The sequence below is a fragment of the Malus domestica genome, chromosome 07 (genome assembly GCF_042453785.1).
Source record: "Malus domestica chromosome 07, GDT2T_hap1".
Classification (NCBI taxonomy): domain Eukaryota; kingdom Viridiplantae; phylum Streptophyta; class Magnoliopsida; order Rosales; family Rosaceae; genus Malus; species Malus domestica.
The window spans coordinates 7446723-7462978 of NC_091667.1; the positions used below are offsets into that span (position 1 = coordinate 7446723).

The 16256-nt window shown below is 36.7% G+C and overlaps 2 protein-coding genes across 2 annotated transcripts; one reads left to right on the plus strand and one right to left on the minus strand.

The window, feature by feature from the left end:
- Positions 1 to 2055: 2055 nt before the first annotated feature.
- LOC114825984 (putative pentatricopeptide repeat-containing protein At5g37570) lies at positions 2056 to 6068 on the minus strand. The gene is made up of 5 exons (XM_070824556.1): positions 3794 to 6068; positions 3107 to 3268; positions 2882 to 3013; positions 2424 to 2594; positions 2056 to 2341 (listed from the first exon to the last, which is right to left on the minus strand). Exon 1 carries the CDS (start codon positions 5731 to 5733, stop codon positions 4054 to 4056), a length of 1680 nt encoding a protein of 559 aa, XP_070680657.1. The 5' UTR covers positions 5734 to 6068; the 3' UTR covers positions 2056 to 2341; positions 2424 to 2594; positions 2882 to 3013; positions 3107 to 3268; positions 3794 to 4053.
- Positions 6069 to 7278: 1210 nt separating this feature from the next.
- Positions 7279 to 12270, plus strand: LOC103439310 (uncharacterized). Its single transcript, XM_008377853.3, has 5 exons — positions 7279 to 7561; positions 7696 to 7745; positions 8192 to 8297; positions 8382 to 8440; positions 11875 to 12270. Exons 1-5 carry the CDS (start codon positions 7448 to 7450, stop codon positions 11924 to 11926), a joined length of 381 nt encoding a protein of 126 aa, XP_008376075.3. The 5' UTR covers positions 7279 to 7447; the 3' UTR covers positions 11927 to 12270.
- Positions 12271 to 16256: the final 3986 nt, after the last annotated feature.

Sequence of the window (16256 nt, forward strand, 5' to 3'; positions counted from 1 at the left end):
CATTTTATAAACTGTTTAATTTTATTTAATTCAAAAGCCGTTTGTTAAAAAAAATAAAAAATAAAACACTGCAAATAAAAAGGATTATTGTGTAGGTGACGAAAATAGGAGCGTGAAAATCATTTTGGGCTTTTAACAGTTGCCGTTACTCAATATTATAGTCTGGTGATATTCCTCTTCACTTGGAAGTATTCATCTTTACTTGAAAATGAGAGATCTTAGGTTCGAATCTCGTGGATAGCGAATTCGATACCAAATTAGGCTACCTATTATGTGACTTAACCGAACTCCCCCTTCCTTTTAGTGTAAAAATATCCATATACTAAAAATAAAAATAAAAAAACAGTTGCCCAAAAAATTGAGTTTAACTTCATTTTGGAGCTTGAAAATCATTTTTGCGTCAATTAGAAATCAAAGTCCTACTGTGGGCCGAAAATTTTGGGTATTATGAGAGTGATTGCAATACAAAAAGGCTTATTTTATTAACACTCTACAAATTGTTGAATAAACCTCACATACTTAATACACTCCACATTTGTTTTTTCAATTGAAAATTATCTTAATACACCCCACTTCCTTTCCCATAATAACCTCACACCCACATTATTAATATACACTATACATTTTCTACATACACCCCACATTTTTTATACACCCCATATTTCTCAAATCTTATAACACTCATTTTTTATTTTGCCGAATGATTTCAAACCATCTGAACATTAGTTTGCCAAATACTTTCAAATTGAATGATTTGAAAAATGTTTAGGTTCCTTTGAACGTTTTTCAATAACAATAATAACGACCATGATTCCACATTGCTCAACTTTTCCTTCGAGAAATTGTGTGACTATATGGAGTGCCTCGGTCTATTACTTCTTACCGTGATTCAACATTTCTCAATCATTTTTGGATTACCTAGTAGAAATTATTTGGTACAGATTTGCGGCGTTGTACTATGGCTCACCCACATACGGATGGTCAAACCGAGGTTACAAACCGCACCATGGGTAACATGGTTCGTAGTGTTTGTGGGACCTTGCTCTTCCTCAAATTGAACTTGCCTACAACATTGTTGTTCATAGCGTAACTGGCAAGTCTCTTTTCTCCCTGGTGTATACTACAGTCCCGTAATGGACCTCATCAAGCTCCCTAAGGGTCCAAGTGTGAGTGTTGCTGCTGAAAAGATGGCAGAAAGCATCCAGCCTTTTAAGGCAAAGGTTTGTGAACGTTTGGCACAGACAAATGCAAAATACAAAGCGGCGGTTGACCAACAAAGGGGTTCCCATGTGTTTCAGGTCGGTGACGCTATGATGATGTTTTTGAGGAAAGAAAGATTTCCAGTCGGGACTTACAGCAAGCTCAAGCCTCGCAAGTATGGACCCTATAAGAATCTACAGAAGATTAATGATAACGCTTATGTTGTGGATCTTCCCTCTTCTATGGGCATATCTCCTACCCTCAATGTTGCTGGTCTTTTTGAGTTCTAAGATTAAATAATTATCGTTGTCATTGAAATCACTAAAACAATGAAAAATATGAAGTCTTACCTAATGTGAAAATTTCGAAACACCGATTTCGCATTCCATTTGTCAAAAATATTTTTTTTTTAATCAACATATTTGTAGTTCCATTGGTTAGGGTTTTATTCAACAATGGAAGGTGGGACAAGTTTTGATAGTTGAAGAAGATAATTAATACGTTAAAAGTGATTTAGAGTGTATTTAGAATTTTTTTATTTTTTTAAACCTAATAAGGTCAAAATTGTCATTGTATAGTAAGGTAAATAAGTTATTAATATTAAATTTTAATATGGGGTGCATTGAACATTTTATGGGACGTTAATATAAAAAGCCTACAAAAATGAGTAATTGTAGAGTAAAAATTACATGAGTTTCACAATTAATAGATAGAACCCACCTTTATCAAACTCACACGATTGATACCTAACAATTATGTTATAAGAATCAAACTCAAGGTGATAAATTATAACATATAAAAGTTAAACTCGCTAAAACCACTGTGAAAGGCCTCAGATAACAACACATATTTTAGTGGAATGGAATTATACAAGGATTTGATTGGTTGACATTGGAAGTGTACCAACCAAAGCCATTGCCCGTCTCTTATCCCATCCACGTTCGATTTACATCTTCTCATAAAACTCCATCATTGACTTTGATCGGTGTGGACCGAGTGATAAGCCTCTCAAGTGATTCACTTGCAATATCGCACAATAATGTGACATAAACAAAGTATCTAAAGCACGACTTGTTATATGCCCGTAAACCTCCTCAAGTGATAAACCACATCAGCCTGATGAAGAACTAAGATGAGAATCCTACCATTTCAAAAAAAATATTGGCTAGAGTCATTCACGTGTAAATACAAGGATAGAAAAAGATACGGGGAAGATATTTCACAGGAAGAAGCGTTAAAACACCCATAGGAACAACTGATACTATGTCGGTCGGAGTTCTCTGTAAACCTTTCTTTTCTTTTTCTGTCAGTTCATCTCCATGAAAGGCCCTTCTAAGCAACCCCATAGCGGCACCAACGTCAATAGCCAGCAATTGAGTTCCTTGCCACACATCCTGCTCATCATTTTTGAGAAGAAACGAAAATAATTAATGAGAAGGAAATTGGAATCTGTGAACAAGTCCACAGGAACAAATGTAAAACTACTAAAACTCATATTTTACAAAATGTAGGAGTCAACATCCTGCTTTGTGGTATACGCAGAGGTTTCCAGTTGTTCGGAAAGGGGGCTCTACAAGGAATCAAGCACGAACCAACACATATGGAAACAACTAAATCCACAACCAAACCAAAAAAGCAATATCAAACTTAAGTTTTATCTGTCAAAAAAAACCAGGCCTACCTAACAAAGAATTGAGGGCAAGAAACTTTGGCTTGACCAAGTTTTGTCATTGCGGCGTTGCATGTCAGTGCAAGCGTGAGGATAGATGTGTCACTTGTGTTGCTAGACCCTTAGTGCGTTACCTTCCTAGACCTGGAAGCAGATTGAAGCAGGATTAAATCTATATAATCTTCAAATCCATCTAGAAAAATTATAAGATACATTAAACAATAGAGGATAACATACACATTAGTAACAGCAGTCAAGCATGGTTCCCTTCAAATAATTAACAAAGGAAGTTACCACCACGGAACTTGCTTAGAGATAAACCACTCATAAGCTTCAGGTTGCTTGGCTGATAGTTGATCCCAGACTAAGCTCTCAAGGGAAGAAGATTGTATTAATAAACTGCAATGATGCATTAGTTAAACATATTGAAAATCTTCAACCAAATAAGAGGAAATCTTTGGGTTAATAAAATCTATAAGCAACCAAAGTGGATAGAAGGCACACATCAGTTGCATTTGAAACCTTTGAGTGAATAAAAACGCATAATTGAAATTTCAAAGTCCTCAGCATAGTCTTCCAAATCCCCAAAAATAAAGCAGACCACATATTTTCACTTTCGTGCTAACAAATTAATCTACTTAATTTACAGTTCAAAAATAAAATAAGGTTGTTGAAGCTGATCCTGAAAACTTTATGGTCGCCTTATTACAACTGACTGTAAAAGGGATGCCATTTTTATGGAAGTGAGGAATGGACCGGTCCTTAATTCATACACAGGACTACTCATACTTAAAGCTAAGTTTAAAATACATCCTTATTAGCAGCACTGGCAACATAGGAAATCACAGTTTGAATGGACTAGCTACAAAACTGATCAACTTCCACACATGAACTCTTAAGTTTTGAATATAAGTGGTGTATTACCTGTTTTGCACAAAAATGTTTGTGTCTCTGTCTCTACCATCTCCTCAGGATGCAATCTCACTTGAAGCTTGCAATAAGGAGTGTCGTAGAAGGCAGCCTCGGCAGCCTGGTTACTTGAGCACCAATAAGTTAGGAGTAGAACTAAATCATTTTTATCAATTCCAACTCCACGATGTGGACACCAAGGAAGATGGTGTGTCTCTCTGTAGACACTCCACTCCAGGCACTGCATAAATAGAGTTACCAAGAAGCTCAGCCTTTTAAACTAAATAACTGATACCAGGTATCTTTTTAATCCCTCGCTCTTCCATTTTGGTTCTCACAGCAGAAACATCAAACCAGCGGCCTGTTGCTGCATAGATATCGGACAAGAGCACATAATTACCAGGATTTTGGGGTTCAAGCTCAAAAAGTCGATGAGAAACTAACTCTCCTAGCTCAGCATTACAGTTTAGCTTACAGGCTGCTAGTAGTGCACCCCAAGCGCCAGCATGAGGCTCCTCATGCATTGATTTTAGAAGATCATAAGCTGCTTTTAACCGTCCTGACCGGCTAAGAAGACTAACCATACATGCATAATGATCAGGAGAGGGATTTAAATGGTACTTATGTCTCATTGATTCAAAGAAGTGCCAACCCTCCTCAACGAGCCCAGAGCGACTACAAACTGTCAGGATGACTGTAAAAGCAACCTCATCCGGAGCTAAACCTTCAGTTAGCATCTTATTGAAGAGGGAAACAGCCTGATCCCCTTGACCATTAATCGACAACCCTTGTATCATAGAACAATACGAAATCAAATCCCGCTTAGGCATCTCTTCAAACAAACGTGTTGCTCTTTCCATATTCCCACACATTGCATTCATGTTAATCAGAGCTGCGAGAACATAAGCCTGACGAACATCAATGGAGCTCTGGCTCAGGTAAGAATCAACCCATTTAGCCACCTGCAAGCAACCCACTTGGGAACAAGCTGACATCAAGCTCACCATTATAAACTCGTCAGGCTTAACATTCTTCGTACTCATTTCTTGAAATATCTTTACAGCCTCGTTAGGTTGACCATTTTGAGCATACCCTGATATCAATGCCGACCACGCAACGATATCTTTATCCGAGCATTGCTCAAACAAAAATCTCGCAGACGCCATATCTCCACACTTGGCATATCCATCGATCATAGTAGTATAAGAAACCACATTCTTCTCAGGCATTTGATCAAAGATCCTTCTAGCATTGACCAAATCCCCCATCTTTACAAACCCACTAATAATCGCATTCCACGACACTGCATTTCTCTGGGGCATCTGATCAAACAGCTTGTTGGCCTCCACCAAATCCCCAACACTAGCATACCCAACAACCATAGTCGTCCAAGAAACCACACTTCTCTCAGACATTCCATCAAACACCTTGCGAGCGCAAACAATCTCCCTGCATTTCCCGTACAAATCAATCAAAGTGGTGCCTACAAACACATCCCCGTCAACTCCACACCTCACCGCCAACCCATGTATCGCCCTTCCTTCCCAGACCCTCCCCTCACTAGCACACGCCTTAAAGAGAGACGGGTACGTAAACCTATCCAGAAGGCCCTCCTCCCTCTTCATCCTAACAAACAGAGAAACAGTGCCCAAAAAACCAGACCTTTCGCAGTATCCTTTGATCAGACAGTTCCAGAGAAAGGTGTTGGGGCTGAGGACGCGGTCGAGTACGGCGGTGGAGTAAGAGAGGGAAGCGAGAGCGTTGGAGAGGCAGATGAACTGGCTTATGAGGAAGCAATCTTGCTCCAAACCTTTACGGACAATGTGGGCGTGGATTTGTTCGAGACGGAATTGGGTTTTGCAGCCTTTGAGTAAGGTTGCAATTGAAGGCAGCAGAGAAGTGGGACGGCGGCTGTTGGGCGGAGCTAGCGATGAGTAGAGGGGGATTGTAGGCATGGGTCTCTCTGTTGCAAATCCAATCACACCGTTAACTTTCCACGACTGGAATCTGCTACAAGGAACACATTCTCCGCTTCTCTAAAGACGTTATGGTACAATTCAATGGCCATGTAACAGCTGAGAGAGAAAAATTGGAGGGAAAACTTGCTTGGTTGCCGAGAAAAACACCAAGAAAATGGTGACAAAGGCAGACAAAATATATTTTCCAACTTGTTTGCCTCGGCTTTAAAGGCGGACAACTTCCTAACGAAAACACAAGGAACAAGAAGATGACGAAAGCAATCATCACATGCAGACAATATAAGACAAGACAACCGCTTACGTAAAATCTTTGCTTTCCAAGTTATTCCCATGGACGGGATTCACTAGCCTCTCAGGGACGTTTGTTGCGCTGGACTATCTCGGACTGGACTATCTTCAAGGACTAAGCTGGACTGGCTTAGACTAGACTAAGCTGGATTAACTTAGTGAAGCGTTTGGTGCAGTGTTGGACTAAGAAGCTGGATAATAACAAATTCTAATATTATATTATTTAATATATAAATTATTAATATTTTATTATGATCTAGGTGACCGGAGATGACGAGGATTCTATCAGGAGTGGTTGTTGAGCATGACGAGAACGAGAGAGGATAGTCTTAGCTAGTCCCATGGTTATTGGGGGGTCTCGCTAAGACCTCTTAGTGAAGGGTTTTGTCCATGCTAGTCCCCTTTAGTCTCATTAATGTTAGTCCCAGCATGGAACAAACACAATATTGGACTAACAGTTAGTCCAGTCCAGTCCAGTCCCACTTAGTGAGGGCAAACAAACGCCCCCTCACAGTCTGGGCAACGTAAGTCCAAATTCTAGGTTTCGACACAATTGATACAACAATGCCATGTATCAGCAAACGGCGAAATGCAAAGGTCCGGGACTAATGTGATACCATTAAAAGTTGTCACGCTCCTGATTCTGGGATGCGTCCAAAATCGATTCGTGACAAAAAACAGTAGTGCTATAAGAATACATAAAGTCAACTGGGTTCATACATAATGTATGTCAAATATTTAACGAAAATAAAAATACAATAAAGAGTAACAAATTGAAAATGCACTACTGTCACTCACACGAACTTCATAGCTTATTCAAATTCTGTTTTTCCGCTGCATATATCTGAACAAGCTATGAAGCTTGTGTGAGTGAAAATAGTGCGCCGTTGCATATATAAAATAATCGTTACTCACAAATATCAATTGAATCCACACGCATTTCAATTATCAGTTTAAAAAATCCCTCAATCATCAGTTTCAGAGCACATAACACCAGAATAATTAAGGGCATGTTGACTAAAAAATCAATGTTTGTCAAAATATCCCTACTCTATTCAACAACAATAAATTCTTCAATCCGAAAAATCCAAACCTCGAATTTCTCATTTCCTTCCCATCACCTGGGCAATGGCAAAACGGATGAAAAGTGTCATTAGAGGCCCACGTAACTATTGACCCAAAAAAGGATGATATTGGACCCTTTTTCCCCTCAATATTGGGCTATTAACTTACGCAGCACCGTCCCCTTTGAGCCCAAATCACTTTGGGTGTCCGTTTTGTACGGTTCACAATCTCACTGCTGCAATTCAAGGACGACGAAGAGAAAAGAGGCACATTTGAATTTGATCGATCGTCGTCCCAAATTCAACTGAACTCCCAGAATCAGAAGACATAGAACACAATGGCAAATCATAATTTTTCATCTTCTTCCCTGCTCAGAATTCTAATTCTTCTACTAGTATTCTTGCACTTCTCTCCCATCAATACAAATGCCAAGTCTCGTCGCCCAATCTCTGTATTCCAAATTCTTCTTCTTCTTCTTCTTCTTCTGTTAATTTCTTATATGCTTCAATGTTTGTGGGCCTTTATTTTTTAATACTAATTGTGAATTTATGATGGGTTCTTTTTTGTGTGTGTTATATTTGACAGGATATTGAGACAAGGCAGAAGAAGAGCCAGTGTTATGCTGACATTCAGAGGTATATCCACTTCCTTCTCTCTCTTTTTTGATTTCCCATTTCTATCTTCACTAATTCTTGCTTGGAAATTATAACAATTGTGGCAAGAAAATTGAAACAGTTTAATTTCACAGTTTAATTTCTTTTTGAGCTACGGATGTTTGATTAGAGTGGGATTTGATTTAACCCCACCAAAATATTTGAGTTATTAGTTTTAAAGAAAGCCACTTTATTTGTTTTCACTTAATGCAACAAGAATTTCTGCTTTTCCTAGTTGTATGATTGACATGGTCTACCTCCAAACTGTATTGAATTAAAACTGTTTGAGAAAATTCTTTCAATGCATATAGAACTCGTAACTCGTTGCTTTAAAGTATGTGATGATGGATTGGCACGCAGTTTTTATTTTTTATTTTTAAAACCGTTAGTCTCTGACTGCTCCTTTTTGTTTTTGATGATTGGAATAGCGGATTGTGGGGTTGGCAATGCAAATCCTCCTTGATAGCAAAAGAAAATTGCGCTTTGCGATGCCTTTCTCCTACTTGCTATGAGCTTATCTACGAGAGCGATCCGGTAAGATGGACTATATTAGATTCTCCATTATTGGATTCGACATGTTACATTTGTTATTTTACATGGGTTGTGTTCTTATTGTAGCTTGAAGAAGGTGAAAAAGATATGCTTAGGGGCCAAGAGTTCAAATACTGTATGCATAAGTAAGTTCCAAGTCTTTATGGATATGAAATGTTATTGCTATATGATTCGGTTTATGCAGAGTGATGATTATATTTTTTTTTTAGGATAACATAAGGACCACAATTACAAACTGTTAGTTTTACATTACATAGCCGGATTTCTGTTAGGGTTCAATTATGGATACAAGAATCTCCATAACCATAAAATAGAATTTATTAACAGTGGAAAAATATGTTAATTGCAAAATATTACTGGGAACATCAAATCACCGAGTTTCTTATTTCCTTCCAAATGGCTTTTATCTATTTTCTTTTTTCCTTCTGCCAACTGGTTCACTGTGAAGGTGAAAAACTTGGTCTTTGTTCGAAATTTCTTGCAATACTTTTAGACAACATTACAGAGGTTGATTGAAGGAAAAGTTTGTTTTTGGTGTGCATTTTGTAGTTGAGTGTTGGGGCAATTTAGGGGCTTCATTGTCAGTTTGGTTTCTTATTTTCTGGTATTAACGGGTTTAGTGGCTAATTTTTATCTGTTCATAGATACTCAGTGTGTGTTATAATGGGTTTAAGGTAGTAATAGTCAAGGGCAATGGTTGGATCAGTCTAAAACCTCTTGAAGAGCAAAATTGCCGGAATTATAATGAGATATAATATGTTATTTTGAATCATCGATTTTCTTAGATCTGTACTGACTAGGAAATAGTTGGCATTCATAAAGATCCCCTACCAAATTGAGGATGACAAGCTGGGGTCACTCAAGTGACGTTCTGGATATCAAACCTTTTTCACCATTGTAAAGTGTTTTTATATTTTCCCAGTAATTCAGTGCTAGCAGTGCTTATCAGGTTATGCCAACAACCACTGTCTGTACTTATTAGCACAAAGCTTTTTGATGAATCGGATAAAGGGAGAAGAGTGCATTAATTTAGCGTGATGTTTTTTTAAGTTGATTAGATGGATCCCTTCTAAATTTCCATTGCAACTTGATTTTGTGCAATGGCTTTTTAAATAAATTTCTACAAAAAATAAATAACAGATGTTGAGTTGTTGACAAAGAATAAACTTAGGTTGAACAAGTTACAGAGAGTATTTTTATTTAGTGTGTTGAGAGAACCATACTGTCACTTGTAATAGTAGGATAGTTATGTCGGTCATGCATATTTGGTCTACACATTATTCATATTATACAAAGGCCTTTCTGGAAGTGGCTTTGAAAACTTGGTGAAGAATTCTTTGCTTTAGGACAGTGGTGTTTTCTGAAGGCTGGATGGAATGCACTCATATTAAGGGGGTTACATGTGTTATCTCTGCATCCTGAGGTGTTAGTAACAAATTAACAATAGGTTAAGGACTAGAGGCGATGTGTTGGCTGAGGAGTATGGCGTCTATGCATGCTGTATACTTCCTGAGATAGATGCTATAAAAAAGGTATATTGGCATAGTAGGTTCTCGTATTGTTGATATAAATGCGACCCTGCCATCTTTTAGTGGAATTTGGACCCTTGAAGGATTAAGTAAAAAGTTGTGGGTTTCCTTTAACTGAAAGCGCAGATATGAGTAATCAGATAAAGTACTAATCCCTGTGTCTAAGAAGCTAAGAAAATACTTAAAGTTACTTCCTTGTGCTTTTATGTGGTAATTGACGAGCAACACTTCAAGCAAATGAGTGGCTTGGAAAATTATCAAAAATTTTGGTTCAACTTTAGCTTGCTCTCTCGGAACTTATCTTGCCATTGCTTTATTGCGTAAAAGGGTTCATAAATCAACTTATCTTTACGTAGTGGAGAAGGTTCGGATAAAGTTGTCCTTGGGGGAAAATATAATGCTTTCTATGGCAGGTAGACTCACTTTAATTAAGTGTGTTGCCTCTGCTCTTCCTGTATATGCTATAAACTGCAAGTCTCCTTATCAGTATTTGTGATTCTCTTGATAAAGTTAATAGAAATTGTCTATAGGGTACTATTGGGGATGATAGAGCTAAACCTCATTTGGTAAGCTGGAATAAAGTTTGTTGCCCTATGAATAAATGAGGGCTAGGCATTAAGAAGTCATATCAGATGAGCAAGGCTCTTCTTGCTAAATCTGGTTGGAGGTTGCTAAAAAAGGACAATGACTTACGGGCTGATCTTTTCAACAAAAAACTTTGGATTGCCGCTTCTCCTTCTTGGATGTGTATTCTTGATATGTGGAGACGTTACACAAAGCCCTTAAGTGGAAAATTAGAAATGGTAGAAATACAAAGTTCTGAACGGTTAACTAATTATGCTCTGCCTTTAGTTCAAGAATTGATCCAAATTTAAAAGCTGCAGATTTCATTGAGAAGTTGCTGGCATTAAATTTGATCCTACTTGTAAAAGTTGTAAATGTTACAAAACCACCTGATCCAAGGAAGAGCATATGGAATTTTACTATTGATTGACTCAAAGCCACTGCTGCCAATGTTGATATATCTAGTAAACGCAACCATGTCCAAGATTTCTTAGCTTGGGAACCTCCTCTTTTGGAACTTTGAAGCTGAATGTTGATGGTGCTAGGGTTGGTTCCAATGGGGTGAATGGAAGTGGAGGATTTATTAGGGGTTGGTGTGTTATATGGATTATTGGTATAGTTGCTAAGAAAGGGGTTGGAGAAGTTTCCATGCTGAGCTTTGGGCATTGTTTTATGGTTTGAAGATGGCTAAAAGAAGAAAGTTTTCTCATCTGATTGTGGAGATGGATTCTTCTTTAGTGGTCAATCTTTTTCATGGTTTTGCTAGCATTAATCATCCTCTTGATGGTCTTTGTCTCGGAGTAGAAATTTTATTGAAGGGAACTGGAATATCAAGCTGCAACATGTTCATAGAGAACAAAATTTTGCAACATACAGGTTAGCCAAGTTGGGTCTAACTAGTGAGATGGATTTTCAAGAGCGTGCAGAGCCTCTCTTGATTTAGTCCAAACTAATGTTGATGATTGCTCTGGTGTTGCCAGAGCTAAATTAGTTGTTCTTTAGTTTCTTCTCTCATTTTCTCCCTTGTGCCCGAAAAATTATGAGCAATACTTATTTTTCTCTTAACAAAAAAATATGCACAAGTCAATTATTAGGCTACTCATGTAAGTAGTGTAGTTTATTATATAGTATCCAAAAACAACATGCCTGTTCTTGTCCTTGGCGATAAATAGAATGAGCTGCATGTCGTCCTAAGCGGCCTGGTTTAGCATAGGAATGTTTTCTGCAGATGTTTCAAGCCTTATTGGCGGATTGCTTACCTCTGCCCTATTCTTTAAGTTTCTGCCTGCTTAGCCAGGTTAATCGGGGCATTTTGATTAATTAGTTCCTCCAACCTTTTCTTTCTTTCATGTTAATCTTTTTCCCATTGACATTAGAGGCCGTTTACCTGCATAAATAATCGCATCATGGCAATTGACGAATTAGTTTACGTTGTTTTGTAACTCTCGACTCATGTTGCCTTGCAGGTTATCTTTGGGGGAGAGCCTTGAGGGTATTAAGGGTACATTTAATTATTAAACATTGAAGGCAATGTTGCTTGTAGAATAAGTTCATATGAAGCCATGGATTTCTTCTACACCGGAAAAAAGAAGAGAAAAGGTAAAATAGAAGTCGGACTTCATTTTCCGGTCATCCCTTGGGTGTATCCCCTTGCATGTAGTGCCATGTTCTACAGGATGAGCTCCGCACCGGATTCAGGCTGTCCAGAATGTCTGGCATTACGGCTCATGTTCTCGTTCATCGACTTGGAAATTATCTGTAAGATTGCGAGTTTACCAAATGAGACGTGAATGTTTTTCTTTAACTTGTTTGATAGTACTGTAATATGATTCCGTCAATAAGCACCACTGATCCCGCCCCAATCTTCACGTTCCCCAGAAGAGTTGCACCAGCACCAATTAGTGTACCATCATCAACCATTGGGTGCCTGTGTCCGTCCACCTTTCCAGTCCCACCCAATGTCACATGGTGCAATATTGCCACATTGTTGCCTATGACTGCCGTCTACCCAAACACCACGGTTGTCGTGCTGTCGAACAGAACGCCGTCACGGATCCTTGGGGCTGGGTGAATGTCCACGGAAAACACATCCGCAATTCACGAGTGGAGTGCAAGTGCTAGTGGTCCACGTGACTGACCACAACTTATGAGCCACTCGATGAGACTAACAAAATGAACACAAACTTCTTCTTCTTTTTTTTCTCTTTTTTTTTTGTTTTATTTTTTTTATTTTTAATTTCATTATAAATTAATCCAAAAGAAGATAAAAAGCTAAGGGTAATTATATATATATATATATATATATATATATATATTAAAAAATGGACCAGTTAGTGTCTTTGTCATGATAGTTCATCCTTCTGGAGGGTCATGAAGACTTCAGATAGGCATTTAGTTTTCACCTGGCTACTATGGTGTGGTTTACCAGCGTTACGAATTGAATTCAGGACGTGCCGTGTAGAATACGAGTTTGAAATTTGTCATTGACTAGTGAGCCACCCAGTCACTTTAGTACCCTTAACTAGGTGTTTTTCATCTCACCTTCATACCCAAATTTTGATTTTTATGTCACTTGCATAGTTTCATTAGTCAATTTGTCAATTGCATAGCTTGACCAAACAATTTTGTACCATGTGAAGTTTTAACATTAAATAAATTAATTAAGGAAAATTTGAAAAGAAAAGGACAATCTTTCTCCTCTGCCTTTGTCTCCATTGTCCTTCTGCTATCTGTCAGAAACTTCATGCTCAAACTAATAATAGGGTTTAGTTCAGAAAATAGCTGTGTATTATGTGAGAGTAGATGCCACCATATGTAAGTACATAATTCTTGCCAATATCAATAAGGATTCCCAATTAGGAAACTAGACATGTTTCCTACAATTTATTAGTTTAAGGGTAATGTTAGAGAGACCAAATTTGCAAACTAAAAGATGTGTTACCAATAAGAATTAAGCACGTTAATCAACGGTTAAGTAATAATCCAATCATCAACTTTCATGTCATTTAGTTTACAAAATTTAGTCTACAAATATAGTCTCCCTAGCATTACCCTTAGTTCAATGCCATATAACAATCCTTCTTAAATAAGAATTAGCATTCCTCTTCGAAAATGACTTTCTTATACAAATTGGATTCAATTAGCCAGTTTTAAAACACCTAATCTCATGCTCATACTCTAACATTTTTCCACTTGAGCATGAAACCAATTTTAGACACAGCTTCACCAATTATCAAGAAGTGATCACATAGCCTTATTTAACATCACGACGAATGTTCATTGCATTTCAAAACATAGAAACTGAAAGCCTTCCAACTACAAACCAAAATGTAGTATTGATTCTAAGCTTATATACAAAGTAACTTGTGATCACATAAAGCCTGAATTTTTTTTGCTTTATTTTAGTATTTGGGGTTGCATAGATGTGTAATTAGTGTGATTTTTTTTTTGCACAGGTTCTTTCATGTTTTCTATTAAGATGGTCACTTACCTTTAGAACTTATGTTTACCATCCCACTAGTCTTTGTGTATTCTGCCTGGTCATATTTAATAATCTATTCATTGATAGAAAGTCGGAATTCAATAACTTAAGTTTTGGATTTCAGTTTTCATTTCGATTAAGTGTAATTTCTAAAATATAATTCATGAAACTTCAATATTTTGTGGATTGAATATATTTGTTTGTCATGAGCTAAATCAAATAACAACATGCAAAAATTGTTGTCAATAAGTAAAATGACAACATGCAAAAGTTGTTTTCTAGAAGGTACCTTTGGTTTCATCAAATAATAACACCCAAATAGTAGTATTACGAATTAACTACAATTTCAAAGCAAACGCTAAGGTATTTTTGGCGCCATCAAATCGCCGACTAGGCTTGCTGGGAGTGGATTGATCTCATCCTCATCAGTTGGAGAAGCAGCTTGTGCCATGAACAACTTTTTGTTTTTCACATATAGAATCCAAATAATATTGAATAACATTTCTCACCAATTATTATTATTATAAAAATAGAGAAAACATAAAACATTCATCTCAAGAGGAAACTATGGGCATTAAGCTTAAACTTGATTCAAATGGTAGTCTCACCATTTCTGTTGAATGTGAACTTTTATTCAAATGTGATTAAAGGCTTCAAAAATATCAAGGCTAATTTTTTATGCAGCAAATGACAATGTGCATAGGCAGTGGCCTATGTCATTTATGGCTTTTTTTTTTTTTACATTCCAAGTTGATTTCTACTTGTCCTTTTTCAACTTATACATATATGCAGTTGGTAATGTTTATGTGGCTTTAAGCATATCATTGTTTGCTTTTCCTTCTCGTATTTTGTTAAATAATATAGTTAATGGACTTGACCTTATTCAGTCTTAATGGATTAATACATAGAACAATTCTCTTGCAAAAAGTACGGTATTCATTGATCATATTAAGAATTTGTATAAAGTGGATATGATGTTTTAATGGGCCTCGATAAAAATATTGCTAAAGATTTCAATGCTGTTGAAAACAATAAAGTCTCACATCACAACTACATGTTAGCTATCCTCTGTCAAGCGGTCTATTATTAAGCCCAGAAACTCCTCACCAAACAAAATTTTGTGTTGTTAAACCATATCGTATCTGTTAAAACATAAACTCAAGGCCAAGATTTAGTAACATAAACCACAATTGACCAAAACACAAAACCTAAATTCATTGAATCAAACAAATAACACTAACCTCGAGAACTTTCATTCACAGAAGTCATGGTTGAACAAATCGCATAACACTTCCATTAGTCATTCTCTTCTCTATCAGAAACCTTATGCTCAAACTATAATAGTGGTTAGTCTAGAAAATAGCGTGTATTATGTGAGAATAGAAACCACTACATATAAGTATATATAATCCTTGCCAAAATCAATAAAAATTCCTTATTAGAATCCATATAAGAAACTAAATATGTTTTCTACAATTTATCAGTTTAATGATATATAATAATCCTTCTCAAATAAGAATTAGCATTCCCCTTCTAATAAGACTTCCTTACACAAATTGGATTTAATTAGTCGGTTTTAAAACACCTAACTCATGCTCATACTCTTAATATTATCCTAGTTGAGCATGAGACCAATTTTAGACATAGCTTCACCAATCATCAAGAAGTGATCACATAGCTTTATTTAATAGTTTAACTTCACGACCAATGCTCATTGCATTTCAGAAGATAGAAACTGAGAACTTTCGACTAGAAACCAAAGTGTAGTTTGATTCTATACTTACATATATACAATCTTGAAAAATAACTCGTGATCGAACTGATGCTATCAAACCCAGTTTGCTCCCACTTTATAAAAGATTAAAATACATTAACCGCATGTGAGAGCAACATTTTTGATATCTAAATTGACAATTCATAACTGCTCAACCAAACAATGTTTTCGAAGCATCAAATGAATTGTACTTGGGATTAATTTTTCTTTCAAATATACAAATTTCTTTATTTAGGAAGAAATGAAACTTAATTTGAAGACATTTACTGAAACAAAAAATTGACTACCAAAACTAGTTGCAAAACTAGCTCAAAACCAAAAGGAAAATTAAAACTTAACTTCATTAGGATTGAACCGACTGCATCAGTCTTTTCAACTTCACAATAACAATCCCAATCTTCTGGCAACAATGAAAACTACTCTCACTGATCACAACTTTCCAGCACATCCATCTGAGAAACATGAGACTTAAACTTTCCAATTGGCAATGCTTTGGTCAGTGGATCATCAAACATCTTAGTTGTGTTCGTGTACTACACATCAATAATATGTATCAACCCACACAAACATTACCAATTGCATATATGTATAAG